This window comes from Neodiprion fabricii, chromosome 5 (assembly GCF_021155785.1).
Source record: "Neodiprion fabricii isolate iyNeoFabr1 chromosome 5, iyNeoFabr1.1, whole genome shotgun sequence".
NCBI lineage: Eukaryota > Metazoa > Arthropoda > Insecta > Hymenoptera > Diprionidae > Neodiprion > Neodiprion fabricii.
Window position 1 is genome coordinate 27620522 of NC_060243.1, and position 26897 is coordinate 27647418.

The window sequence follows — 26897 nt, forward strand, 5'->3', positions numbered from 1 at the left end:
TGTTTTTTTTTTTCTGGAGCGCTCAGTGTTCCTAGATTTTTCGTATAATGCATGAGCGGACTCTATCTGCCACAAGCAGCAAGGCACAGTGTTCGACCGTGTAACACAGTGTCACACTGTGTCTCCTTGCTAGAAAGCTCCCTTTAAATGTAGAATTGCCCGTGCAGGATATTTTTCACAGCAATTGCTTAAATATATGAATTCACTCATTGTCAGTTGTTCTTTAATTTGCAGAATTCCAACTTTCATGTAAAACCTGTAAAAATTGGATAAACGTTGCACAATTGTACAATTCTCTGAACGTTGTTCATCAGAAATACGTATCCCGTGGCAAATCAGGTACAGGTTTTTGTCGACTTCGATTATTGCGCATCGCAGATCTCTGTCGTGGTTCTCAACTACCCAGATAATGCAATTTCCTTGTCATGCCGATCAGTGTTGCCAACAAGTACCATAATTATGCAATCGTACCATATATTTATCTCACGTACCCGTAGATGTATGTACGTGCCATAATGTGACCATTTCACAATTTATCCTATTCGTTAAATGGAAATAGTAACTAGTAGACTGGCGCACCAATTATTTGTTTCTTGTGGCTTTTTCAATGATTGTAATAAAATTGAGTCGGTAATTACAGAAATCTGCAATGCCCCTACGTATCTCTCTCTCCCTGTCGAACTTCGGAAAACCACACATAGAGCAATTCTATGCACGGTAAATTAGATTCCAGCTGACACGACGCATCAAGTATAAATTGTAAGTCTATGGTACAAATGCCTTACATTTTGTTTGGCGTGCTACGTAGCGGTAGCGAGATGAAACAATACATAACTAAAAATTGACGGCCGATGAATTCGTGGATCAGCATCGTGTCGTAGCCAGCATCACTGGAAATAATTTTCCGGGTATTTGAGACGGGGGACGGTCAAAGGATAGTGGCAACTCGGCGGCTAACGTTTAATCGACGAAGTTCAAAGGATTAAAATAAAAAACAAAAGAACACGTGAACACGCATATCATATATCATAATGAACGGTTATCCAAAGCATTTAATTTCACCAGGAAAAAAAGAACGAAATTAAAATGTCGAAACCATTCTTCTGAAACAATAATGTTTACTTTATTCATGCATAATATGTTCACACGTATGCCACATAAATCTTGTCAAATTAACAGATCCCAAACACTAGTCGCTCCGATGTGGTGCGAGTAGCTAACCGCGTGCGTTCGGTCCCAGTTCACAGTATACACGTTTCAATTTCAGTCTCCAGAGGCAGGTGGGAGAGTCAGCGGTCTCCTTTACAGTCGTGTGGACTTGTGCACATCCATATCAAATCAAAATTTAAAATATTTATATATATAATTTTCACGAGTATTTAATCTATTACGAGGAGAGAATATACATGGAATCGAAGCTATATCTTGACAGACGTGAAATTTTTATCTAACTGTCAATTCTTCCGTATTCGAAAAGAGCTCCCAAGGGTTGAGTATATGACAAAACAAAAAAAAAAAAAAAGAACGTTTCTTAAAACCTCACGGACCAAGAGCCTCCCCCCCCCCTAATCGACCCGCCGACGCCGCCCATCTCGTTTAATTTCCAATTTCCAAATCGCAACACGCTACCCGAGTCGCGTTGCTCTACAACTAGATATACAGGATACGCGAGTCAGCTGTTTGATGCGTTGATCATCTTAGCTTATGTCATACATATTTTCGGTATTTCGTTGTTAGTTGTCTGAGTTCAAGCCTTTTTACCTTCTCATTTTTCTAAAAAATAAAAAAAAAAAGAAAGAAAAATATATATAAACAAACACACATACATATGGGTACATATTGCTAGGAAGAGGAATAAAGCCTTCCACGGGAGAAACGAGGAGTTAAAAGAAGAAAAAAGCTCCTACAGACGTACGGAGTAAAGAAATTAGGGGGTTAACGGAAAGAAAAAAAAAAAAAAAAGTCGAGAAGCATATAAAACAAAAACAGAAGAGATAAAAGATCAAGGAAAAGAAAAGAATTACCTTGTATATTTTGTATAAGAAAGAATGTAACGTCGGGTTATCGCGTGCGTACCCTGTGATGATACATTGATGAATCTAACCTCAATATTCTCAAACAATATCGCGGAGGTAAGAGAGCCAGAAGAGGATAGCAGCAGCACTACCAGCAGCTACTACGAAACCAACTACATTACAGATCAGCTGAGCTCTTTTAGTCTATCCAGCGACACGCGGCCCCTCGATAATTATCAGGTAAGGATATTTGACTTCAATATATTACCCCTTCTTCTCCCCTGACCGTAATGACTCGATCTAATAGATTCGTACGAGATCTTATCGTATTCATCTAATAGCTTTGTACATGTTCTATAAAAATGTGTTGATATTGAGACATGTAGACAGGTTATCCGTTCACCTGTTCACGCGCGTGAAAATCTCGCTTCACGGTCCGCGAGATTCCGTGCTTCTCGCATTTCCTTGTTACCTGCAAATCTTGACTCTATTAGGAAAATTTTTATTACTCATCCGTTCGTTTAACATTGATAATCTGTGACTCAAGCTCAAGGACAGTTTCCAAGGTCGATTCAACTCGTCTTTATGTTTATCCTGTCGTGCTGATCTGTCAAAAGTAATCAAAACTTCACAACCTCAATTGTCTTTCATCCTCGAAGTAATGATCAGTTCTTATGTGGATACAATTTTTTTTGGCGGACGGTTTGGAGTCGAGTCATTGCTGTCGTTTTATTTGAGTTGGGAAATTGTATTGGAAAATTATTTCATATAGATTTATATCAAACTGCTGACAAAAATTTTGCTTATCGTCCACTATGTCTGAGGTTTGAAACTTCTTTTCCGAACATCTGTTCCCCTTTTGTTAAATTTATTCCCCACCGAGACTTGATGTTTCTTGCTATCATTACAATTGATATCAACAAATGGAATGATGACTAACCTTGATATTTAAAAAAATTTCAGACACCCTGGGAGCAATCTCATCGAGGGTCTCACACCGAGCTAGGGGAAGGAAGCGGAAGCAGAAGGCCCAACGAGGAGGGACAAGACCAAGGCCAGTTACTGGGGGCCGGAGGGATGCCTCGCAGTAAGCGGAGAGCGCCCTCCAGCACAAATCATCACCATCATCACCATTCAACGTCAGAAATGGCGCCGAGTGCACACGAAGAAGGAATGGCAAGGCAACCTACAAAAAGGCTCAGGCACACTGCGAAGTGAGTTATTTTATTTTAACGTCAGGTGCGTGTGGAAAATTATAATGCAGTAAATATATTATTCCGTTACCAATGAGGCAAATATGTATTTCGGCAAGATGTGACTGTTCATATCTTGTTCATCTTTTCTGGTTTTTGTTTATTGTTGCTTCAATTTCTTGCTCCTTTATTTTCAATAAGGTGTAGTCGATGAACGATGTGTCAGAATGTTTTCGAATCGTGAGTTGTAAGCTGAATAAGCAGTACGAAACATTGGCAACAAATCTACAAGAAAATTATCATAAAGTAAAAATCTGTTGGGCCATCAAATTTTTATATTCATTGATGAATTTCAATGTCAAAGTATCAGTTATAATAGTTATACTTTTAGTTTTATAAAATGGTTGAGATTTTTTTCTGGTGCAGTTACTATGATCTTTGATTTTTTTGTCATCTCTGAATTGCTTGTATTTGAATGAATTGTCGGTGATAATATTGTGAAAAAAAATGGAAATGCTACAATTTCCTTACCCGCCACCTTTTGATATAAATCTACATGATGGTAGAGCTTTAATTTTCGGAATTATCGAAAAAGGTGAAACGTAAATTTGAGAATAGCTTCGTCGTATCCTCCACCTTGCAAGAACGCGGTATGATTTTTTGAATTTCATTGAATAACAATTGTCGGGAAAATTTAAAAGAAATATGCCACCGAAGTCTTCTGCTCATGAAACTAACACAAGACATGCTCTATTCAATGGAAACTGTGAATAATTTCAGTTTCATTTCCATGAAAACATTCGTCTTATTTCCATCGTGTGCTGTTATTTTTCTCATCATTTATAACAAAACGCAAAGATTGTCCTTGGTAATTAAAATATTCATACACATCTTCCAAAAGCTTGTTGAAACGTTATTTACGCATACATAGTGGCATAGGTGATAATTTGAATGTCTGTAGATAATAATTTTAGATAATTCGTTTTCAGATTGTATCTTTTTCACTCCACATGACGATTAGATAAGATTGGAAATGTATGTATTTGTCGGGTATGTATGTGTACACTAGCGTCGATGTGTGTAGCAAGGTGAAAGTTTTGTATAAGTCATCCATTGAGCAGTCAGCTGATCATTCTGTGCAGCCATCTGTGTCAGTCGTAGAGCCGAGTTGATAAAAGTTTTAATGAATCGAAAAAAAATTTTACGTTTCATTTTTTTTCACTTTTCTTCTTATTATTTATCGGATGTGTGAATCTATGCATACATGTTAATTATAATTGAACTGAAATATTTTTAACTCCGATATAAAACTAGAAAAAAACAACCACAATAATAACATGCAAGAAATGTGTACATTCGCGTTGCATAAATAACAATTCAGTTTGTCGCCGTCACTGTCATCGTTGTCATGATGATCGTTGTACTTAGTGAATCTAACGTATCTTCTACTGTTGGTCGCAAATTGCAAGATAGTCGCAAGTGAAGTATTACGTTCAGTGTCAAAAATTTCAAAACCACACTATCAACGCGAATGAAAAAAATGAAAGCACTGATGTAATTATAATCACGATTACTATATTTAATTTCTATAACTATTTTATAAGTAAGAAAGAATGATATTTGATCATTTTATTGATGACAAGAAAACGTATATTCGTTCGGGAACGAAGATACATTTATTCAGATTTATGGATAAATTTTTTCATTGCACATTACGTTACAGTTTCTTGAATTATTGTTCCCCTTAATATAAATCTATTCAAATTTAGCAACGACGAAGAAGTTTCGCAAATATTTTTCTTGGCTATTATCATTTAACAGAGACCAGTCATGTCATTGATAAAATGCCTTTGTTATCAAGAACGAATTGCGTCACAACTGAAACAATTATAGTTATGAAATAATTTTTTACTCATTTTCTTTCTTGTTTTTTCTCAATAAAACCCAGATGCTATCATCTCAGGTATACTCAATTTGCCATTAAATAAATGACACTTCTTATCTCTCGCTGCGCCATTGTTGTGTTGCATCGGTATTCGGACTGAATGCTATAACTGTCATCTGTTTAACATTGTACAGTCCTTGAGAAATAGTAACGAGTAATTGTGATTGAGCAAGCTTGTTCACATGATTGTATTTAGTAATTTATAATGTTACATGTGAAAACACTTCTTCAGTGTGTATCTCTTTATTACTCGTTGCTATCAAACGGCTACTCATTACCTCTCGGACATCTTTCGCCAGCTTTATGTGTATGCGTGCATTATGGCAATGTGTTGAGAAAAGAAAGCGCATCGTATTCTGGACGTTTTCATTGCACAGAAAAATTCTGCGACACTCAACAACAGCCAACAAACTTTTGGTTAGTGCGATGTTTGATCTTCTCAATGCTACAGGGTAACCTAATCTTTCAATTTTATTCGTCTCACATATATTTAATAAATTCTTATTGCCAAAAAATTAAATAAAATGATACGAGAAGAGAATGTAATTGGAAACAGTGAGAATTAAACTTATGTCTGTGTATGAGGTTTTTTTGACTATTGCATCAGCCTGATATACGCGCGCAAATGTAATACAAACTGACTTCGTTTTTTTTGCACTAAAAATTATAATGTCACAGTTGGTAACGTTAATGTAAGAAAACGTTAGAAACAGAATTATTATTTTACATTTTTACATGTCTCGGAAGGGGTTGAGGCTGTAAAGTATGAGTATATGTTGGTCTATTACTGTTTACTGAAGTCCAAACAGTTCTTAAGTTGTAAAATGACGAAGTTTCTCTAAAAAAAGATTTTTCCATTAACGATACAAACTTCAACCTTATTAAAAATTGAATTGTTCCTCACTGACAATCATTCATAGTACAAACTATATTTCTTTCTTTTTTATTCAGTGATTTTTTTTTGGGTAAATTTGCTTTCTGAACGTCGGATGTTGTTATCTCTTCCTTTTTTGTAAGCGTGAAGTTTTCAACATTGCTGTTGACGCATGCATTTCGTTTTGGTACGTTTTCTTTTAGAATATTTTTAAAAAGATTTAATTTCTCATAAAGACTGCAGAGCATCAGAGTAATTATCACCACAGTGACACTAAATTTAAATTCAGCCTTGATTTAAAAGAAACCTGTTTCAGACATTTGGTAATTTACAAATGACACTATTCATATGCTCATAGACGTGAAAATTATGTTACAATCATAAGAGATTGACTGTCGAATTGCTCCTGGTATTATCATTCGATTTGTTTTCATATAGAAATGATCACACAAATTATCTACTATATTTTTTAACCCTGGGAAACGGAGACGTAAAATAAAAGAGTGTTGAGATCGGTGTCCTTATGTCCGAATTGGCCTTTTGGCACAGACTTCTTTCTCTAAGCGTATTCGGGTTCCTCAATTCGTTTACCAATAGCCTTGACATAAGGAGTATGCGTGAAACTGACGACGAGGTTGTCTTGCACGTGGTCACAATCACACGCATGCATGCCTATACATATACGTATAGCTAATACAGGCAGACGGTTAGCCAATTCGAAAATAGACATCTCTTACCCCCACCGTGCAATTAACGGCAGTCTGTCTTTTTCTCCCGTCTGCGTTTGTCCGTTTCACAGATTTTCTGTACATAAATACATATGAATATAAGAATATAAGTGGGTGGTGGACATTTGTGTTTTACACTACTTAATATTAAACAAATCTAAGAAAAACTAAAAGACAAAGTCAACTAAAATGAGACAATTACTGCAAGTCATCAGGTATCATAGATTTCTAAACAAACTATTCAATTTGTGCCACTAAAGCGACGGGGGAAGCCATAAATTATTTTTTAAATTATTGTTATTTGATATATTTTAAATAGCAAAATCCTTTTAAATTTTTAGATGTAATGACATCAAGTAACGTATTTCAAAATATTTCGTTTACAATTTCTTAACATTTATTCGCAAGATTAAATGAAATGTAAAAGTGTCATAGCTGATTTTTTAAACTGTTGTAACAGTTCGAAGTTATGAAAGACTCTAAAACAAACATAGTCGAATAGTTGTATTCACATCCTTTTAAAACTTCATAATTTCAGTGCTTTCTGACTGCAGTTAATTACAAACGAATTTAAACAATCAAAGGAATCTACAAAAAATTCGGTGTAGATTTTGTACTGTATTTTAATGTCTTGAGTCGTCTCTACTTCGAGGCCGTTACATCACACACAACCATACATATTAAAACTTTTCGTTGATCAGAATAGGTAGTGTATCCGAGTCATTTGGCACACATTGGAGTTTGTGCTCTGTCGGATGTAGAACAGAACTTGGCTTGGTTTGGCGTAAACAATATTGTGATATTGTTTTTAACCTGTTAAAGGTTCGGTAAAATATTTTGAATAGTGTTAATTTCAGTTGCACTGAACCTAACAGTCTATGTGAATTTCTTCATCAGGAAATAAACAAAAATATATATTGACATAGCGTTAATAAATCTAATCAATACATCGAAGAAACAACAGTGTCACAGTGTATGGATGTCGAGAGGTTCGTTTAATAATTATTTTGCCGTTAGAATATTAACAGCGAATTTTTGTTTCTTGTTTTTTCCGTCGACTTTAATACTTATAATGCTTTTAACGAGATTGAATTATAGATCATACAGTTCAAATGTATATCTACCTTTTTTTTTTAAATATATATCTAGATGAATATATAGTTGGATGTTAATCGTTGCTTTGTGAAACCATGCTAACTCAGCGGATCGATGTGTACTTTGTGTACTGTTTTAAAATTCTAATTGACATTTCCCCTGATATTTGCAGGCACCTCTGTTGGTATTAATTCGGCCACGATTCACAGAGTCTATTAATAAAATTGTCATGAGTCATTTGGAGAATTTTAATGCGTCTGCATTTTTTTTCTTCCATGTCTTTATATTTATATTTTCTCGAAGCAGTCCTTGTTCTTCTTCATCGGCTAGTTATAATAATATATTGTCCAATTGAGCCTCAGATCATACATTTTAATTGTGAAATGTGAAACAGGGAAAATTAATTAGTGAAAAGATCTTACTGAAAAAATGACGAAATCGTCGATACTTCAGACGATTCATTCACTGGTACTGAAAGCCCAAAATATGATACAGGACTATTTTTACAATTAGGCATTTCCGTTGTTCAAGGTCAATTTATATCGATGTGAATTGGATAACTTTTAAACCATTTATACTAAAAAATGCAAGAATTCAGTCTGATATTACAATAATTCAGTGATATTTTTATACTTTCAGTGCTAGGCGGTACACAAAGTCAGAAGATGTGTCCAGCGCCTCATCATTTTCACAAAAAAGATGCGTTTCGTGGTTCAGGGAGTACACGATGCCAGATGATCCAGATATGCTAGGTCCAGAAGGGATGGAAAAATTTTGTGAAGATATTGGTGTCGAGCCCGAGAATGTGGTGATGCTTGTATTAGCCTACAAAATGAATGCTAGACAGATGGGCTTTTTTACGCTTAGCGAATGGATGAAAGGTCTTTCGGAGTTACAATGCGACTCAATAGCAAAAGTACAACAAAAGCTAGAACACCTAAGAAACTTGCTTAGTGAGGCGCAAACATTTAAGGGGATTTACAGATACGCTTATGACTTTGCTAGGGTAAGTTAAAGTATCCCATAATCGAATTTTGTCAATTTCTTTTCACTTCTCACAGGTCCTGCAACACCTTTACATAGTAATTTCTTTGTGGTAAATTCATTTCTTCTTTTATAGGATAAAGATCAACGTAGTATGGATATGGAAACTGCGAAAGTAATGCTTCAGCTTCTGCTTGGAAAGCATTGGCCGCTTTTTGCTCAATTTGCTCAGTTTTTAGAACAGTCAAAGTACAAAGTTATCAACAAAGATCAGTGGTGCAACATTTTGGAATTTTCACGCACCATCAGTCATGATCTTACAAATTACGATTTAGATGGAGCATGTAAGTACTCGTTGTTCAATATGATAATAAACAAATTGTCAGTTAATTGAATTATACATATACATATATAAGTCACCGTTTGGATTAAAGTCATATTATTGTAACTTTTCGAACAAAAGATTTTCATGGGTCGAAAAGTTTCATTGATCGAACTGTGACAATATTTTTTTCTCTACATATTCAGTAATTATCGTCTGGGCTAGTATTTGAATCCTAGCAGCTCAGATAATCGACGTTTAATTTTTACCACGTATATTATAAAATGATCACCATACAATTAACTATAATTATAATATTTGATGTTTTGGTTTTTATTTTATTTTGTTTCATTGTCTGTAATTACAGGGCCAGTAATGCTTGACGAGTTTGTCGAGTGGTTGAAAATTCAACGAGGTGAAGGTGTGACTTCCCTAGAATCGCGAGGTAGCTGAAACAACCAATTGAAATGAGACCAGCTCATAGTCAGACGACAAAAGGCCCTCACCAAACTTAAATGAACCCTCCTTTCCTTGTCCCCCCTCCCAATACAATAATACGTTTTTGTGAGTTAAAAAAAAAAAAATTTTGAATTCTTTGCTAAATTAAATTCTGGCTTGTTCAAAAGTAAAGTGTTTCAGTTGTTATTACTATCACATATTTGTATGTTCATTAATATACGTAGTGGTACTCTTACTTTCATTATTTCTTTTTGTGTTTTGCATCTATTATACTTCAAGATTATTTCTAAACTTTTTTCTGTATCTATAAAATAGATCACAACCACCTGCGAGTACGAACAGCATACACGTATACACATACAGTCCACTCGAAGCTGACTCTGAAGCGTATAGTACATAGTGTATTCAACTCGAATAATTTTAAAATTTAATTCCACGACGTATGTATAATACTATTAATATTTAATAAAAACAAAAAAATAATAATAGAATATAATAATGATAACAATAACGACGATAAATAAGTAAATAATAACGTTAATTGCAGACTGAACGAAGTAGCGATATTACTGTGATGATTCTTCGTTATTACAATTTATTGAACGGAAAATACTGATCCTAAAAATAAAAAAAAAAATAAAATAAACTTAACAAAAATCATACGGTTTGACTTTAATAATCTCGTTGTAATAATAACAGTAAAGATAACAATAATAATAATATTAATGATGAAATTTTAATTACTACTCTAGTGTAATATTCATCGAATAACATGAAGTGATTTAGAATTTTAGAAATTTTGATGATACAATGATGTTACACGTCATTGAAGTTTCGTTCACTCAACATCTATTTCGTGATTCTGTTCTGAGCAGCTCGAGTGTTCGAGACTCTTACATGCCATAGGTTTTATTAATTGAAAATATTTTTAAGATTGAAATCTGCGTAGAATACATCAAGCCAACAAAGCATAATTACCCGGATTCTTTTTGTTTGGGTTAGCAAGAAAAAGATAATAAAAGGTGGAATGAATAGCAACAAAACGTTGTTATTGGACGTGAATCAATGTTTTGTTAATTAAACGAGTCGATTTTCAACTATGGATTTTATTTTTTTCTCTTTTATCCCGCTTTTTATAATGTTTTTCTCTCTTTCATGTTTTTCTTCTTTTTACACACAATATTTTTAATATACTAGGTAACTAAGCACTCTATTACCCGTGATCAAAAGGGGTGCAACGTAATGCGTTATAAAAAAACATTATAATGAATTAATCAAATTGAATAGGTATTCATTAATGTGTATTATTAAATTGAATTCGTAATAACATGTATGACAAGTGGATGCCTCTATATTCATCCTTGCGCCGACACGTGTATCGTCGTTTTTCTTTATCTTTATGTTTGTCATTAGCTTTTCTATTGTGGTTTTCGTTTTATGATTCAAACAGCATGTATTTATGTACAAAGGCTTTGTTTACCTGGGTCAGGATGTCTTTTAGTTAATTTGAATTATAAATAAATGAATAAGCCAATGAATTCGTAAATATGACGTCTTTATTTTATCGATTTATCAATCCCTATATTTTGCAAAACTGTTGTTCTTCTGTCTCTTTATCATACATATACTGTACATATCTTTCTGTCTTGATAACTTTTCAATAACACATAAATATTGTGCTGCGATTGATGGAACAAAACATGGAATGAAGAAATTAATGAACGTTGAAAAAATTTGGTAGAAAAACGAGATAAAAAAAATTACGTTGGGATATTTATTTTATTTTGCGTTGATTAAATCATTACAGTTGAATCATATATTTTTTGATTACACAACCTTTGTACATTATTTGATCACCACTTTTATCCCCCTTCAGACGTTCTTTTTAATTGTCATACAGTCGTATTGTTTTTAATGGTTGATGTAAACAGCATAGAAATAGACAAAAACAAAAAAAAAGGAATCCAAAATTAATGCACGATAAGGTGATGGGCTCTGAATACAAAGATAAGAGAAGGTATAATTTTTTATTGCCCTACCCGAAGACGAGACGTAAGTTAACAATTTATTCAGATTTGAACGCCTCACCAGATGTTGGTTAGTTTTTCGGATTTCTATTTTCTGTCAATTTTTACGATTATTGACCGACGAAAGAATGTATACGGATAATACGTACATGCTATATTGAAATAAAATCGTTTGTTTTTCCAACAGATTTACAATTTTTATTTTCTCTACTTCGAGTGAACAAACTTTTGTCGATAAGACCGGATTATGCAATAAAAATTCAACACCCGTCGTACTTGAATAATTTATAGATCACATTGTTTCATTCCCGAAAAAAACAACAAACGTAATCTATTATTCATTCGCTTTAACCGATACCTTAGCGAGAAGTGGGCGATACTGGTTAAGTTGAAATTCAAATAAATATGTATTAAATTCAACAATTTTTTCAAGTATGAGTAATTGTCCGATTTCTTTTTTTCAACATATTCACGATAACGTAGTTTATATTACTTAGTAAGAATTATACACGATAAAAGCTGTTATACTGTTAATTATTTACAGTATCGATCAGCCTTCATTTTACTCCTTCGATCCAACAGCGCTTCGTGAAGGTTCCCCTCATTTTTAGCTTGCTCCAATTCCGCACGACTTTCGACATTGATTCTAAGCTTTTTATCCTGAAACTTTTGGAACTTTCTCCTGAAAAAAGAAATACTATTATTAATATTATCAATCTATTTATTGTTAAGTTATATTCTACTAATTATTCTTCCTAATGATTGCAATTCAACCCGTTAATTATATAATTATAATAGCGTCATACACATAATTGATTTCGACTTCGGCAAGGGATCCTTGCTCTTCGGTAGGTACATTTTTGCTTGAATCCTGTATTTTTTGCGTCAGGCTTCGTATTGTCAATATTTCTGATGGACCAGCTTTTGTTCTTTCACAAGTTATATCATCGTCGTCTGCGACAGACATGAAACACCCTGTATTACTCAGTAAAGCCAGTTTCCCATCCTGAAAAACAGTTCGCACAGCAGGTTGAAATTTGTAATATTAAGGTAATAATGCATTTTTGGAGAAAATCGTTTCTAGTCTTGAGATTTGTTGGAAAATAAGTAAAAGTTAATTTCCAAAATGCTGATTTTTTCATTGCTTCATTACCTCAAAATTACTCACTTCAACTATCAATAATAGTTTGATATTTGAAATGATGATTGGAAATCTATTAGAGAATATTTTACAAATTATTCCAAACCTGTTCACTCTTTCATTTAATACTAAAATTACTTCAGAAAACGCAATTCATTATAATGGGATTAATTTTTTCAAAATAGATAATATGCTCATTTGAGGAAACAAGATATACTTCAAATATAGGCTCCCATTGCTCCATGGCTCCAACTGCATCACTTCTACCGATGACAACTCCTTTTTTATCAACGCCAATGTATTTTCCGTAACCAGACTTCAATGCAATTTTTGTATCGTTGACTGGAAATGCGGTAAGGATTTCTTCTGGTGACGGACCTTCCTTCTCATCATGAGGAGCACCCAGTGTGAACAATCCATTGTCCAGAGCTTTGACATAGCATGAATTCCCAAATTCGATTGCAACTGTTCCAGTTATCTCTGCAATCGAGGTCGCTTTCCACCAGCCCCCTGCAACACATTGAAGAATGAAGTGGAAGAAACTATTTCACGTACTGCAACAAGTAAGGCTTTCTAATTTATCAAATGTTTCAATTATTCGACTATTATGACACATTCCTACAAAGATGGTTAAAATGTATTAGCATTGGGGTGGTATTAGGGTTGAATTTAAATAGACAGACCATGAAGAATAGAATCCTCATCTTGTACACTCTCTGCTTTATCTTTGTTATGTTGCTTCTTGTGTTTCCGCTTTTTTGATCTGAAATTTGAACCAAGAAGAATACACAAGTTGTAAACGGTGATATTGAGTAAATATAACCTCAACCAGATCGACATCAGTCTCAACGAGGGGTCGTCATAACAATGTATACTTACTTGGGTTTTTCGCCTTTCAATACAAGTTTACCTATCCGAACTTTATCGTACTCGGACATGTTGAAATAATGACAATTATAGGTTAATAAACCCAGAAGCACTTAAAACTTATTTATTCCGTGTCAAGTATGACGGATCAAGTAGTGTCGGACTTGTCGAAAAGAAAGTATACCACAAGATTGCCGTAAGTTAGGCGCTATGGTGGATCCTTGTCACCGAGTGGTCATCTCTCTTGGAGATCAGTGATTTTTGTGGAACGTAGATTCATGTTCAAAATTTTCTGTGAATTGTATAATATAGACCGGTTTGATAATAGCAGTGAGTATTTTTCCGACCTCAATAAAAACAATGACTCGAGACAACTGTCTGAGGAATCAATTATCACGGAGTTCACTCGGCAATGATAATGTTTTCTTCTTTCTTCGCCTTCTAGAAAGTTTTTTTTGCAATTTTGGGGTTTAATAAGTCTAAACGGGATTGTTTACATCGATTCTGGTACGGAAAGTTTTTCGCTCGGAAAACAAAAAGGTTAACCCCTTCGAATTTTTTCAGTTTTCCAAGTTCACCCGATTTGAACCCAATCGATTGCACGAAGTCCGAATACGTTGAGGCCAACGTATCAAGGCTTACAGCCGAAAAATAAGATATTTCACTTGTAATTTCACAACTGTTGGTCCCAAGCTGTTTTGGACATTTTTCCGCATTCCTGAGGGTCCAATTGGTGTAAGAACAATTCTGAGACGAAAAGATCGCAAGCTCTGAAAATCGCAAAAAGCAAGGCTAACCCCTTTGGATTGTTTCAGTCCATTTTTGATGGAATTTGGAAAATGCTGAAATCGGTTCATTTATACCATGTACCGACGTATTTTTTTGTGAGATAAATCCATTGCACATGGTCTGGACACGCTACAAACAACGAAACTCATGGCTGCTAAACATCAAATTTACACCTCGTTTTCAGAGGTGGAAAAATCAAAAACTCATGGCTAAAAAGTTTCAGTTTCGGTTTATTCAATATGCCTTAGTGCTAGTACAAGTGTTTATGTGTCAGTGTGTACTACTTTACCATGTTAGTAAAGAGTATAATTGCAATATGTTACACTAATACATTATACTAATGTTGATATGTTACACAACTGATTATTATAATATTATACTGGAACTGATATGTTTAGTGTAATATTTCCAATATGATTGTAGTTCAAGACGGCAACAAATGTAATACAATGGTAGAACATTACATAAGAACTTCGACTACTATTTGGGGAAAAAAACTGCGATATGCATTGCATTAAGCAAAATATGAACGATGCGTGATGTGATAGTTGGTATATTGTAGTTTGTAAGCGCAGCTTACGTTTCGGCCTGCGTACAGGTACAATTCACCTTTGCAGGATACAAGATAATCATCGTTGTATTCTTAAGATTTAATCTAATCTGCAATAAAATGAATAATACATACCTCAATTTCTCCGGTTATTCGTCGTATCTTCACAGGTGTTGGTCCGACGATGCTCGAAATACATTTTGCAAACGTTCGTGGGCCACAAGTCTAACATCCGTCGTTCAAATTGTTAGTGGGACGATATGTTGTTCGCTTGGAATACAGGCGAACTAATCCCTTCGGATTTTTGTGGTCGAAATATGTCCGGAGTCAAAAAAGAGTTGGATTCATTCGTTGGTGTACTTGATCAACGTAAATTTGCGAGAGGAATCGATTGAGCGCAGTCCCAACACGCTGCGAGCAAAGGATCAAAAGTTACAGGCAGAAAACCAGAACCTGAGTTTTTCACATTTTTCAGCTGGTGATCTTTTCGTTGTAATTTCTCTCCCGTTGATCCCACGCTCTTTTTGCTGCGTTTTCTGAGTTCCTGAGAGTCTAATTAGTCAAGAAAAGGTCATGCAAATCGAATCTGAGACCTAAAATTTTTCGGCCCAAAAATAACCAAGGCTAACCCCTTTGTATTTTTGGTGAAAATTTTCGCGATTTTGAAAAGTGCTGGAATAAATTCTTTTGTGCACTATTCTGACGTAATTTTGCGAGAGAAATCGATTGGGCGCAGTCCCAATACGTTGCGAGCAACGGATCAAAAGTTACAGGCAGAAAACCAGAACCTGAGTTTTTCACATTTTTCAGCTGATGCTTTTTCCATCGTCATTCGCCTGCTGCTGGTCCTACGCTGTTTTCGCTGCGTTTTCTGAGTTCCTGGGAGTCTAATTAGTCAAGAAAAGGTCGTGCAAATCGAATCTGAGACCTAAAATTTTTCGGCCCAAAAATAACCAAGGCTAACCCCTTTGTATTTTTGGTGAAAATTTTCGCGATTTTGAAAAGTGCTGGAATAAATTCTTTTGTGCACTATTCTGACGTAATTTTGCGAGAGAAATCGATTGGGCGCAGTCCCAATACGCTGCGAGCAAAGGATGAAAAGTTACAGCCGAAAAACAAGAACCTGTGTTTTTGACTTTTTTCGACTGATGCTTTTTCCATCGTCATTCGCCTGCTGCTGGTCCTACGCTGTTTTCGCTGCGTTTTCTGAGTTCCTGGGAGTCTAATTAGTCAAGAAAAGGTCATGCAAATCGAATCTGAGACCTAAAATTTTTCGGCCCAAAAATAACCAAGGCTAACCCCTTTGTATTTTTGGTGAAAATTTTCGCGATTTTGAAAAGTGCTGAAATAAATTCTTTTGTGCTCTACTCTGACGTAATTTTGCGAGAGAGATCGATTGGGCGCAGTCCCAATACGCTGCGAGCAAAGGATGAAAAGTTACAGCCGAAAAACAAGAACCTGTGTTTTTGACTTTTTTCGACTGATGCTTTTTCCATCGTCATTCGCCTGCTGCTGGTCCTACGCTGTTTTCGCTGCGTTTTCTGAGTTCCTGGGAGTCTAATTAGTCAAGAAAAGGTCATGCAAATCGAATCTGAGACCTAAAATTTTTCGGCCCAAAAATAACCAAGGCTAACCCCTTTGTATTTTTGGTGAAAATTTTCGCGATTTTGAAAAGTGCTGGAATAAATTCTTTTGTGCACTATTCTGACGTAATTTTGCGAGAGAGATCGATTGGGCGCAGTCCCAATACGCTGCGAGCAAAGGATGAAAAGTTACAGCCGAAAAACAAGAACCTGTGTTTTTGACTTTTTTCGACTGATGCTTTTTCCATCGTCATTCGCCTGCTGCTGGTCCTACGCTGTTTTCGCTGCGTTTTCTGAGTTCCTGGGAGTATAATTAGTCAAGAAAAGGTCATGCAAATCGAATCTGAGACCTAAAATTTTTCGGCCCAAAAATAACCAAGGCTAACCCCTTTGTATTTTTGGTGAAAATTTTCGCGATTTTGAAAAGTGCTGGAATAAATTCTTTTCTGCACTATTCTGACGTAATTTTGCGAGAGAAATCGATTGGGCGCAGTCCCAATACGCTGCGAGCAAAGGATGAAAAGTTACAGCCGAAAAACAAGAACCTGTGTTTTTGACTTTTTTCGACTGATGCTTTTTCCATCGTCATTCGCCTGCTGCTGGTCCTACGCTGTTTTCGCTGCGTTTTCTGAGTTCCTGGGAGTCTAATTAGTCAAGAAAAGGTCATGCAAATCGAATCTGAGACCTAAAATTTTTCGGCCCAAAAATAACCAAGGCTAACCCCTTTGTATTTTTGGTGAAAATTTTCGCGATTTTGAAAAGTGCTGGAATAAATTCTTTTGTGCACTATTCTGACGTAATTTTGCGAGAGAAATCGATTGGGCGCAGTCCCAATACGTTGCGAGCAACGGATCAAAAGTTACAGGCAGAAAACCAGAACCTGAGTTTTTCACATTTTTCAGCTGATGCTTTTTCCATCGTCATTCGCCTGCTGCTGGTCCTACGCTGTTTTCGCTGCGTTTTCTGAGTTCCTGGGAGTCTAATTAGTCAAGAAAAGGTCATGCAAATCGAATCTGAGACCTAAAATTTTTCGGCCCAAAAATAACCAAGGCTAACCCCTTTGTATTTTTGGTGAAAATTTTCGCGATTTTGAAAAGTGCTGGAATAAATTCTTTTGTGCACTATTCTGACGTAATTTTGCGAGAGAGATCGATTGGGCGCAGTCCCAATACGCTGCGAGCAAAGGATGAAAAGTTACAGCCGAAAAACAAGAACCTGTGTTTTTGACTTTTTTCGACTGATGCTTTTTCCATCGTCATTCGCCTGCTGCTGGTCCTACGCTGTTTTCGCTGCGTTTTCTGAGTTCCTGGGAGTATAATTAGTCAAGAAAAGGTCATGCAAATCGAATCTGAGACCTAAAATTTTTCGGCCCAAAAATAACCAAGGCTAACCCCTTTGTATTTTTGGTGAAAATTTTCGCGATTTTGAAAAGTGCTGGAATAAATTCTTTTCTGCACTATTCTGACGTAATTTTGCGAGAGAAATCGATTGGGCGCAGTCCCAATACGCTGCGAGCAAAGGATGAAAAGTTACAGCCGAAAAACAAGAACCTGTGTTTTTGACTTTTTTCGACTGATGCTTTTTCCATCGTCATTCGCCTGCTGCTGGTCCTACGCTGTTTTCGCTGCGTTTTCTGAGTTCCTGGGAGTCTAATTAGTCAAGAAAAGGTCATGCAAATCGAATCTGAGACCTAAAATTTTTCGGCCCAAAAATAACCAAGGCTAACCCCTTTGTATTTTTGGTGAAAATTTTCGCGATTTTGAAAAGTGCTGGAATAAATTCTTTTGTGCACTATTCTGACGTAATTTTGCGAGAGAAATCGATTGGGCGCAGTCCCAATACGTTGCGAGCAACGGATCAAAAGTTACAGGCAGAAAACCAGAACCTGAGTTTTTCACATTTTTCAGCTGATGCTTTTTCCATCGTCATTCGCCTGCTGCTGGTCCTACGCTGTTTTCGCTGCGTTTTCTGAGTTCCTGGGAGTCTAATTAGTCACGAAAAGGTCATGCAAATCGAATCTGAGACCTAAAATTTTTCGGCCCAAAAATAACCAAGGCTAACCCCTTTGTATTTTTGGTGAAAATTTTCGCGATTTTGAAAAGTGCTGGAATAAATTCTTTTGTGCCCTATTCTGACGTAATTTTGCGAGAGAAATCGATTGGGCGCAGTCCCAATACGCTGCGAGCAAAGGATGAAAAGTTACAGCCGAAAAACAAGAACCTGTGTTTTTGACTTTTTTCGACTGATGCTTTTTCCATCGTCATTCGCCTGCTGCTGGTCCTACGCTGTTTTCGCTGCGTTTTCTGAGTTCCTGGGAGTATAATTAGTCAAGAAAAGGTCATGCAAATCGAATCTGAGACCTAAAATTTTTCGGCCCAAAAATAACCAAGGCTAACCCCTTTGTATTTTTGGTGAAAATTTTCGCGATTTTGAAAAGTGCTGAAATAAATTCTTTTGTGCACTACTCTGACGTAATTTTGCGAGAGAGATCGATTGGGCGCAGTCCCAATACGCTGCGAGCAAAGGATGAAAAGTTACAGCCGAAAAACAAGAACCTGTGTTTTTGACTTTTTTCGACTGATGCTTTTTCCATCGTCATTCGCCTGCTGCTGGTCCTACGCTGTTTTCGCTGCGTTTTCTGAGTTCCTGGGAGTCTAATTAGTCAAGAAAAGGTCATGCAAATCGAATCTGAGACCTAAAATTTTTCGGCCCAAAAATAACCAAGGCTAACCCCTTTGTATTTTTGGTGAAAATTTTCGCGATTTTGAAAAGTGCTGGAATAAATTCTTTTGTGCACTATTCTGACGTAATTTTGCGAGAGAAATCGATTGGGCGCAGTCCCAATACGTTGCGAGCAACGGATCAAAAGTTACAGGCAGAAAACCAGAACCTGAGTTTTTCACATTTTTCAGCTGATGCTTTTTCCATCGTCATTCGCCTGCTGCTGGTCCTACGCTGTTTTCGCTGCGTTTTCTGAGTTCCTGGGAGTCTAATTAGTCAAGAAAAGGTCATGCAAATCGAATCTGAGACCTAAAATTTTTCGGCCCAAAAATAACCAAGGCTAACCCCTTTGTATTTTTGGTGAAAATTTTCGCGATTTTGAAAAGTGCTGGAATAAATTCTTTTGTGCACTATTCTGACGTAATTTTGCGAGAGAGATCGATTGGGCGCAGTCCCGATACGCTGCGAGCAAAGGATGAAAAGTTACAGCCGAAAAACAAGAACCTGTGTTTTTGACTTTTTTCGACTGATGCTTTTTCCATCGTCATTCGCCTGCTGCTGGTCCTACGCTGTTTTCGCTGCGTTTTCTGAGTTCCTGGGAGTCTAATTAGTCAAGAAAAGGTCATGCAAATCGAATCTGAGACCTAAAATTTTTCGGCCCAAAAATAACCAAGGCTAACCCCTTTGTATTTTTGGTGAAAATTTTCGCGATTTTGAAAAGTGCTGGAATAAATTCTTTTGTGCACTATTCTGACGTAATTTTGCGAGAGAAATCGATTGGGCGCAGTCCCAATACGTTGCGAGCAACGGATCAAAAGTTACAGGCAGAAAACCAGAACCTGAGTTTTTCACATTTTTCAGCTGATGCTTTTTCCATCGTCATTCGCCTGCTGCTGGTCCTACGCTGTTTTCGCTGCGTTTTCTGAGTTCCTGGGAGTCTAATTAGTCACGAAAAGGTCATGCAAATCGAATCTGAGACCTAAAATTTTTCGGCCCAAAAATAACCAAGGCTAACCCCTTTGTATTTTTGGTGAAAATTTTCGCGATTTTGAAAAGTGCTGGAATAAATTCTTTTGTGCACTATTCTGACGTAATTTTGCGAGAGAAATCGATTGGGCGCAGTCCCAATACGCTGCGAGCAAAGGATGAAAAGTTACAGCCGAAAAACAAGAACCTGTGTTTTTGACTTTTTTCGACTGATGCTTTTTCCATCGTCATTCGCCTGCTGCTGGTCCTACGCTGTTTTCGCTGCGTTTTCTGAGTTCCTGGGAGTATAATTAGTCAAGAAAAGGTCATGCAAATCGAATCTGAGACCTAAAATTTTTCGGCCCAAAAATAACCAAGGCTAACCCCTTTGTATTTTTGGTGAAAATTTTCGCGATTTTGAAAAGTGCTGAAATAAATTCTTTTGTGCCCTACTCTGACGTAATTTTGCGAGAGAGATCGATTGGGCGCAGTCCCAATACGCTGCGAGCAAAGGATGAAAAGTTACAGCCGAAAAACAAGAACCTGTGTTTTTGACTTTTTTCGACTGATGCTTTTTCCATCGTCATTCGCCTGCTGCTGGTCCTACGCTGTTTTCGCTGCGTTTTCTGAGTTCCTGGGAGTCTAATTAGTCAAGAAAAGGTCATGCAAATCGAATCTGAGACCTCAAATTTTTCGGCCCAAAAAGAACCAAGGCTAACCCCTTTGTATTTTTGGTGAAAATTTTCGCGATTTTGAAAAGTGCTGAAATAAATTTTTTTGTGCACTACTCTGACGTAATTTTGCGAGAGAGATCGATTGGGCGCAGTCCCAATACGCTGCGAGCAAAGGATGAAAAGTTACAGCCGAAAAACAAGAACCTGTGTTTTTGACTTTTTTCGACTGATGCTTTTTCCATCGTCATTCGCCTGCTGCTGGTCCTACGCTGTTTTCGCTGCGTTTTCTGAGTTCCTGGGAGTCTAATTAGTCAAGAAAAGGTCATGCAAATCGAATCTGAGACCTCAAATTTTTCGGCCCAAAAAGAACCAAGGCTAACCCCTTTGTATTTTTGGTGAAAATTTTCGCGATTTTGAAAAGTGCTGAAATAAATTTTTTTGTGCACTACTCTGACGTAATTTTGCGAGAGAGATCGATTGGGCGCAGTCCCAATACGCTGCGAGCAAAGGATGAAAAGTTACAGCCGAAAAACAAGAACCTGTGTTTTTGACTTTTTTCGACTGATGCTTTTTCCATCGTCATTCGCCTGCTGCTGGTCCTACGCTGTTTTCGCTGCGTTTTCTGAGTTCCTGGAAGTCTAATTAGTCAAGAAAAGGTCATGCAAATCAAATCTGAAACCTAAAATTTTTCGGCCCAAAAATAACCAAGGCTAACCCCTTTGTATTTTTGGTGAAAATTTTCGCGATTTTGAAAAGTGCTGAAATAAATTTTTTTGTGCACTACTCTGACGTAATTTTGCGAGAGAGATCGATTGGGCGCAGTCCCAATACGCTGCGAGCAAAGGATGAAAAGTTACAGCCGAAAAACAAGAACCTGTGTTTTTGACTTTTTTCGACTGATGCTTTTTCCATCGTCATTCGCCTGCTGCTGGTCCTACGCTGTTTTCGCTGCGTTTTCTGAGTTCCTGGAAGTCTAATTAGTCAAGAAAAGGTCATGCAAATCGAATCTGAAACCTAAATTTTTTCGGCCCAAAAATAACCAAGGCTAACCCCTTTGTATTTTTGGTGAAAATTTTCGCGATTTTGAAAAGTGCTGAAATAAATTTTTTTGTGCACTACTCTGACGTAATTTTGCGAGAGAGATCGATTGGGCGCAGTCCCAATACGCTGCGAGCAAAGGATGAAAAGTTACAGCCGAAAAACAAGAACCAGTGTTTTTGACTTTTTTCGACTGATGCTTTTTCCATCGTCATTCGCCTGCTGCTGGTCCTACGCTGTTTTCGCTGCGTTTTCTGAGTTCCTGGGAGTATAATTAGTCAAGAAAAGGTCATGCAAATCGAATCTGAGACCTAAAATTTTTCGGCCCAAAAATAACCAAGGCTAACCCCTTTGTATTTTTGGTGAAAATTTTCGCGATTTTGAAAAGTGCTGGAATAAATTCTTTTCTGCACTATTCTGACGTAATTTTGCGAGAGAAATCGATTGGGCGCAGTCCCAATACGCCGCGAGCAAAGGATGAAAAGTTACAGCCGAAAAACAAGAACCTGTGTTTTTGACTTTTTTCGACTGATGCTTTTTCCATCGTCATTCGCCTGCTGCTGGTCCTACGCTGTTTTCGCTGCGTTTTCTGAGTTCCTGGGAGTCTAATTAGTCAAGAAAAGGTCATGCAAATCGAATCTGAGACCTAAAATTTTTCGGCCCAAAAATAACCAAGGCTAACCCCTTTGTATTTTTGGTGAAAATTTTCGCGATTTTGAAAAGTGCTGGAATAAATTCTTTTGTGCACTATTCTGACGTAATTTTGCGAGAGAAATCGATTGGGCGCAGTCCCAATACGTTGCGAGCAACGGATCAAAAGTTACAGGCAGAAAACCAGAACCTGAGTTTTTCACATTTTTCAGCTGATGCTTTTTCCATCGTCATTCGCCTGCTGCTGGTCCTACGCTGTTTTCGCTGCGTTTTCTGAGTTCCTGGGAGTCTAATTAGTCAAGAAAAGGTCATGCAAATCGAATCTGAGACCTAAAATTTTTCGGCCCAAAAATAACCAAGGCTAACCCCTTTGTATTTTTGGTGAAAATTTTCGCGATTTTGAAAAGTGCTGGAATAAATTCTTTTGTGCGCTATTCTGACGTAATTTTGCGAGAGAAATCGATTGGGCGCAGTCCCAATACGCTGCGAGCAAAGGATGAAAAGTTACAGCCGAAAAACAAGAACCTGTGTTTTTGACTTATTTCGACTGATGCTTTTTCCATCGTCATTCGCCTGCTGCTGGTCCTACGCTGTTTTCGCTGCGTTTTCTGAGTTCCAGGGAGTCTAATTAGTCAAGAAAAGGTCATGCAAATCGAATCTGAGACCTAAAATTTTTCGGCCCAAAAATAACCAAGGCTAACCCCTTTGTATTTTTGGTGAAAATTTTCGCGATTTTGAAAAGTGCTGGAATAAATTCTTTTGTGCACTATTCTGACGTAATTTTGCGAGAGAAATCGATTGGGCGCAGTCCCAATACGCTGCGAGCAAAGGATGAAAAGTTACAGCCGAAAAACAAGAACCTGTGTTTTTGACTTTTTTCGACTGATGCTTTTTCCATCGTCATTCGCCTGCTGCTGGTCCTACGCTGTTTTCGCTGCGTTTTTTGAGTTCCTGGGAGTCTAATTAGTCAAGAAAAGGTCATGCAAATCGAATCTGAGACCTAAAATTTTTCGGCCCAAAAATAACCAAGGCTAACCCCTTTGTATTTTTGGTGAAAATTTTCGCGATTTTGAAAAGTGCTGGAATAAATTCTTTTGTGCACTATTCTGACGTAATTTTGCGAGAGAGATCGATTGGGCGCAGTCCCAATACGCTGCGAGCAAAGGATGAAAAGTTACAGCCGAAAAACAAGAACCTGTGTTTTTGACTTATTTCGACTGATGCTTTTTCCATCGTCATTCGCCTGCTGCTGGTCCTACGCTGTTTTCGCTGCGTTTTCTGAGTTCCTGGGAGTCTAATTAGTCAAGAAAAGGTCATGCAAATCGAATCTGAGACCTAAAATTTTTCGGCCCAAAAATAACCAAGGCTAACCCCTTTGTATTTTTGGTGAAAATTTTCGCGATTTTGAAAAGTGCTGGAATAAATTCTTTTGTGCACTATTCTGACGTAATTTTGCGAGAGAAATCGATTGGGCGCAGTCCCAATACGTTGCGAGCAACGGATCAAAAGTTACAGGCAGAAAACCAGAACCTGAGTTTTTCACATTTTTCAGCTGATGCTTTTTCCATCGTCATTCGCCTGCTGCTGGTCCTACGCTGTTTTCGCTGCGTTTTCTGAGTTCCTGGGAGTCTAATTAGTCAAGAAAAGGTCATGCAAATCGAATCTGAGACCTAAAATTTTTCGGCCCAAAAATAACCAAGGCTAACCCCTTTGTATTTTTGGTGAAAATTTTCGCGATTTTGAAAAGTGCTGGAATAAATTCTTTTGTGCACTATTCTGACGTAATTTTGCGAGAGAGATCGATTGGGCGCAGTCCCGATACGCTGCGAGCAAAGGATGAAAAGTTACAGCCGAAAAACAAGAACCTGTGTTTTTGACTTTTTTCGACTGATGCTTTTTCCATCGTCATTCGCCTGCTGCTGGTCCTACGCTGTTTTCGCTGCGTTTTCTGAGTTCCTGGGAGTCTAATTAGTCAAGAAAAGGTCATGCAAATCGAATCTGAGACCTAAAATTTTTCGGCCCAAAAATAACCAAGGCTAACCCCTTTGTATTTTTGGTGAAAATTTTCGCGATTTTGAAAAGTGCTGGAATAAATTCTTTTGTGCACTATTCTGACGTAATTTTGCGAGAGAAATCGATTGGGCGCAGTCCCAATACGTTGCGAGCAACGGATCAAAAGTTACAGGCAGAAAACCAGAACCTGAGTTTTTCACATTTTTCAGCTGATGCTTTTTCCATCGTCATTCGCCTGCTGCTGGTCCTACGCTGTTTTCGCTGCGTTTTCTGAGTTCCTGGGAGTCTAATTAGTCACGAAAAGGTCATGCAAATCGAATCTGAGACCTAAAATTTTTCGGCCCAAAAATAACCAAGGCTAACCCCTTTGTATTTTTGGTGAAAATTTTCGCGATTTTGAAAAGTGCTGGAATAAATTCTTTTGTGCACTATTCTGACGTAATTTTGCGAGAGAAATCGATTGGGCGCAGTCCCAATACGCTGCGAGCAAAGGATGAAAAGTTACAGCCGAAAAACAAGAACCTGTGTTTTTGACTTTTTTCGACTGATGCTTTTTCCATCGTCATTCGCCTGCTGCTGGTCCTACGCTGTTTTCGCTGCGTTTTCTGAGTTCCTGGGAGTATAATTAGTCAAGAAAAGGTCATGCAAATCGAATCTGAGACCTAAAATTTTTCGGCCCAAAAATAACCAAGGCTAACCCCTTTGTATTTTTGGTGAAAATTTTCGCGATTTTGAAAAGTGCTGAAATAAATTCTTTTGTGCACTACTCCGACGTAATTTTGCGAGAGAGATCGATTGGGCGCAGTCCCAATACGCTGCGAGCAAAGGATGAAAAGTTACAGCCGAAAAACAAGAACCTGTGTTTTTGACTTTTTTCGACTGATGCTTTTTCCATCGTCATTCGCCTGCTGCTGGTCCTACGCTGTTTTCGCTGCGTTTTCTGAGTTCCTGGGAGTCTAATTAGTCAAGAAAAGGTCATGCAAATCGAATCTGAGACCTCAAATTTTTCGGCCCAAAAAGAACCAAGGCTAACCCCTTTGTATTTTTGGTGAAAATTTTCGCGATTTTGAAAAGTGCTGAAATAAATTTTTTTGTGCACTACTCTGACGTAATTTTGCGAGAGAGATCGATTGGGCGCAGTCCCAATACGCTGCGAGCAAAGGATGAAAAGTTACAGCCGAAAAACAAGAACCTGTGTTTTTGACTTTTTTCGACTGATGCTTTTTCCATCGTCATTCGCCTGCTGCTGGTCCTACGCTGTTTTCGCTGCGTTTTCTGAGTTCCTGGGAGTCTAATTAGTCAAGAAAAGGTCATGCAAATCGAATCTGAGACCTCAAATTTTTCGGCCCAAAAAGAACCAAGGCTAACCCCTTTGTATTTTTGGTGAAAATTTTCGCGATTTTGAAAAGTGCTGAAATAAATTTTTTTGTGCACTACTCTGACGTAATTTTGCGAGAGAGATCGATTGGGCGCAGTCCCAATACGCTGCGAGCAAAGGATGAAAAGTTACAGCCGAAAAACAAGAACCTGTGTTTTTGACTTTTTTCGACTGATGCTTTTTCCATCGTCATTCGCCTGCTGCTGGTCCTACGCTGTTTTCGCTGCGTTTTCTGAGTTCCTGGAAGTCTAATTAGTCAAGAAAAGGTCATGCAAATCAAATCTGAAACCTAAAATTTTTCGGCCCAAAAATAACCAAGGCTAACCCCTTTGTATTTTTGGTGAAAATTTTCGCGATTTTGAAAAGTGCTGAAATAAATTTTTTTGTGCACTACTCTGACGTAATTTTGCGAGAGAGATCGATTGGGCGCAGTCCCAATACGCTGCGAGCAAAGGATGAAAAGTTACAGCCGAAAAACAAGAACCTGTGTTTTTGACTTTTTTCGACTGATGCTTTTTCCATCGTCATTCGCCTGCTGCTGGTCCTACGCTGTTTTCGCTGCGTTTTCTGAGTTCCTGGAAGTCTAATTAGTCAAGAAAAGGTCATGCAAATCGAATCTGAAACCTAAATTTTTTCGGCCCAAAAATAACCAAGGCTAACCCCTTTGTATTTTTGGTGAAAATTTTCGCGATTTTGAAAAGTGCTGAAATAAATTTTTTTGTGCACTACTCTGACGTAATTTTGCGAGAGAGATCGATTGGGCGCAGTCCCAATACGCTGCGAGCAAAGGATGAAAAGTTACAGCCGAAAAACAAGAACCAGTGTTTTTGACTTTTTTCGACTGATGCTTTTTCCATCGTCATTCGCCTGCTGCTGGTCCTACG

At 37.4% G+C, this 26897-nt stretch overlaps 2 protein-coding genes across 9 annotated transcripts; one reads left to right on the top strand and one right to left on the bottom strand.

Annotated features, from left to right (window-relative positions):
* The first annotated feature begins 2093 nt into the window (after positions 1-2093).
* On the top strand, positions 2094-10240 carry LOC124182171 (DCN1-like protein 4). Of its 8 annotated transcripts, none has more exons than XM_046569093.1 (5): positions 2094-2255; positions 2979-3229; positions 8490-8856; positions 8971-9178; positions 9524-10240. In XM_046569093.1, the coding sequence occupies exons 1-5, from the start codon at positions 2094-2096 to the stop codon at positions 9607-9609; spliced, it is 1074 nt and encodes a 357-aa protein (XP_046425049.1). In that variant the 3' UTR covers positions 9610-10240. The 8 variants fall into 8 exon arrangements, with proteins under 8 accessions (XP_046425049.1, XP_046425052.1, XP_046425050.1 ...); XM_046569096.1 differs by lacking the exon at positions 2094-2255 and adding an exon at positions 2515-2631; XM_046569094.1 differs by lacking the exon at positions 2094-2255 and adding an exon at positions 2677-2839.
* Positions 10241-10771: 531 nt separating this feature from the next.
* Positions 10772-13840, bottom strand: LOC124182172 (protein FRG1 homolog). Its single transcript, XM_046569101.1, has 5 exons — positions 13663-13840; positions 13467-13546; positions 13001-13293; positions 12449-12648; positions 10772-12324 (listed from the first exon to the last, which is right to left on the bottom strand). Exons 1-5 carry the CDS (start codon positions 13719-13721, stop codon positions 12177-12179), a joined length of 780 nt encoding a protein of 259 aa, XP_046425057.1. The 5' UTR covers positions 13722-13840; the 3' UTR covers positions 10772-12176.
* Between the last annotated feature and the right edge of the window lie 13057 nt (positions 13841-26897).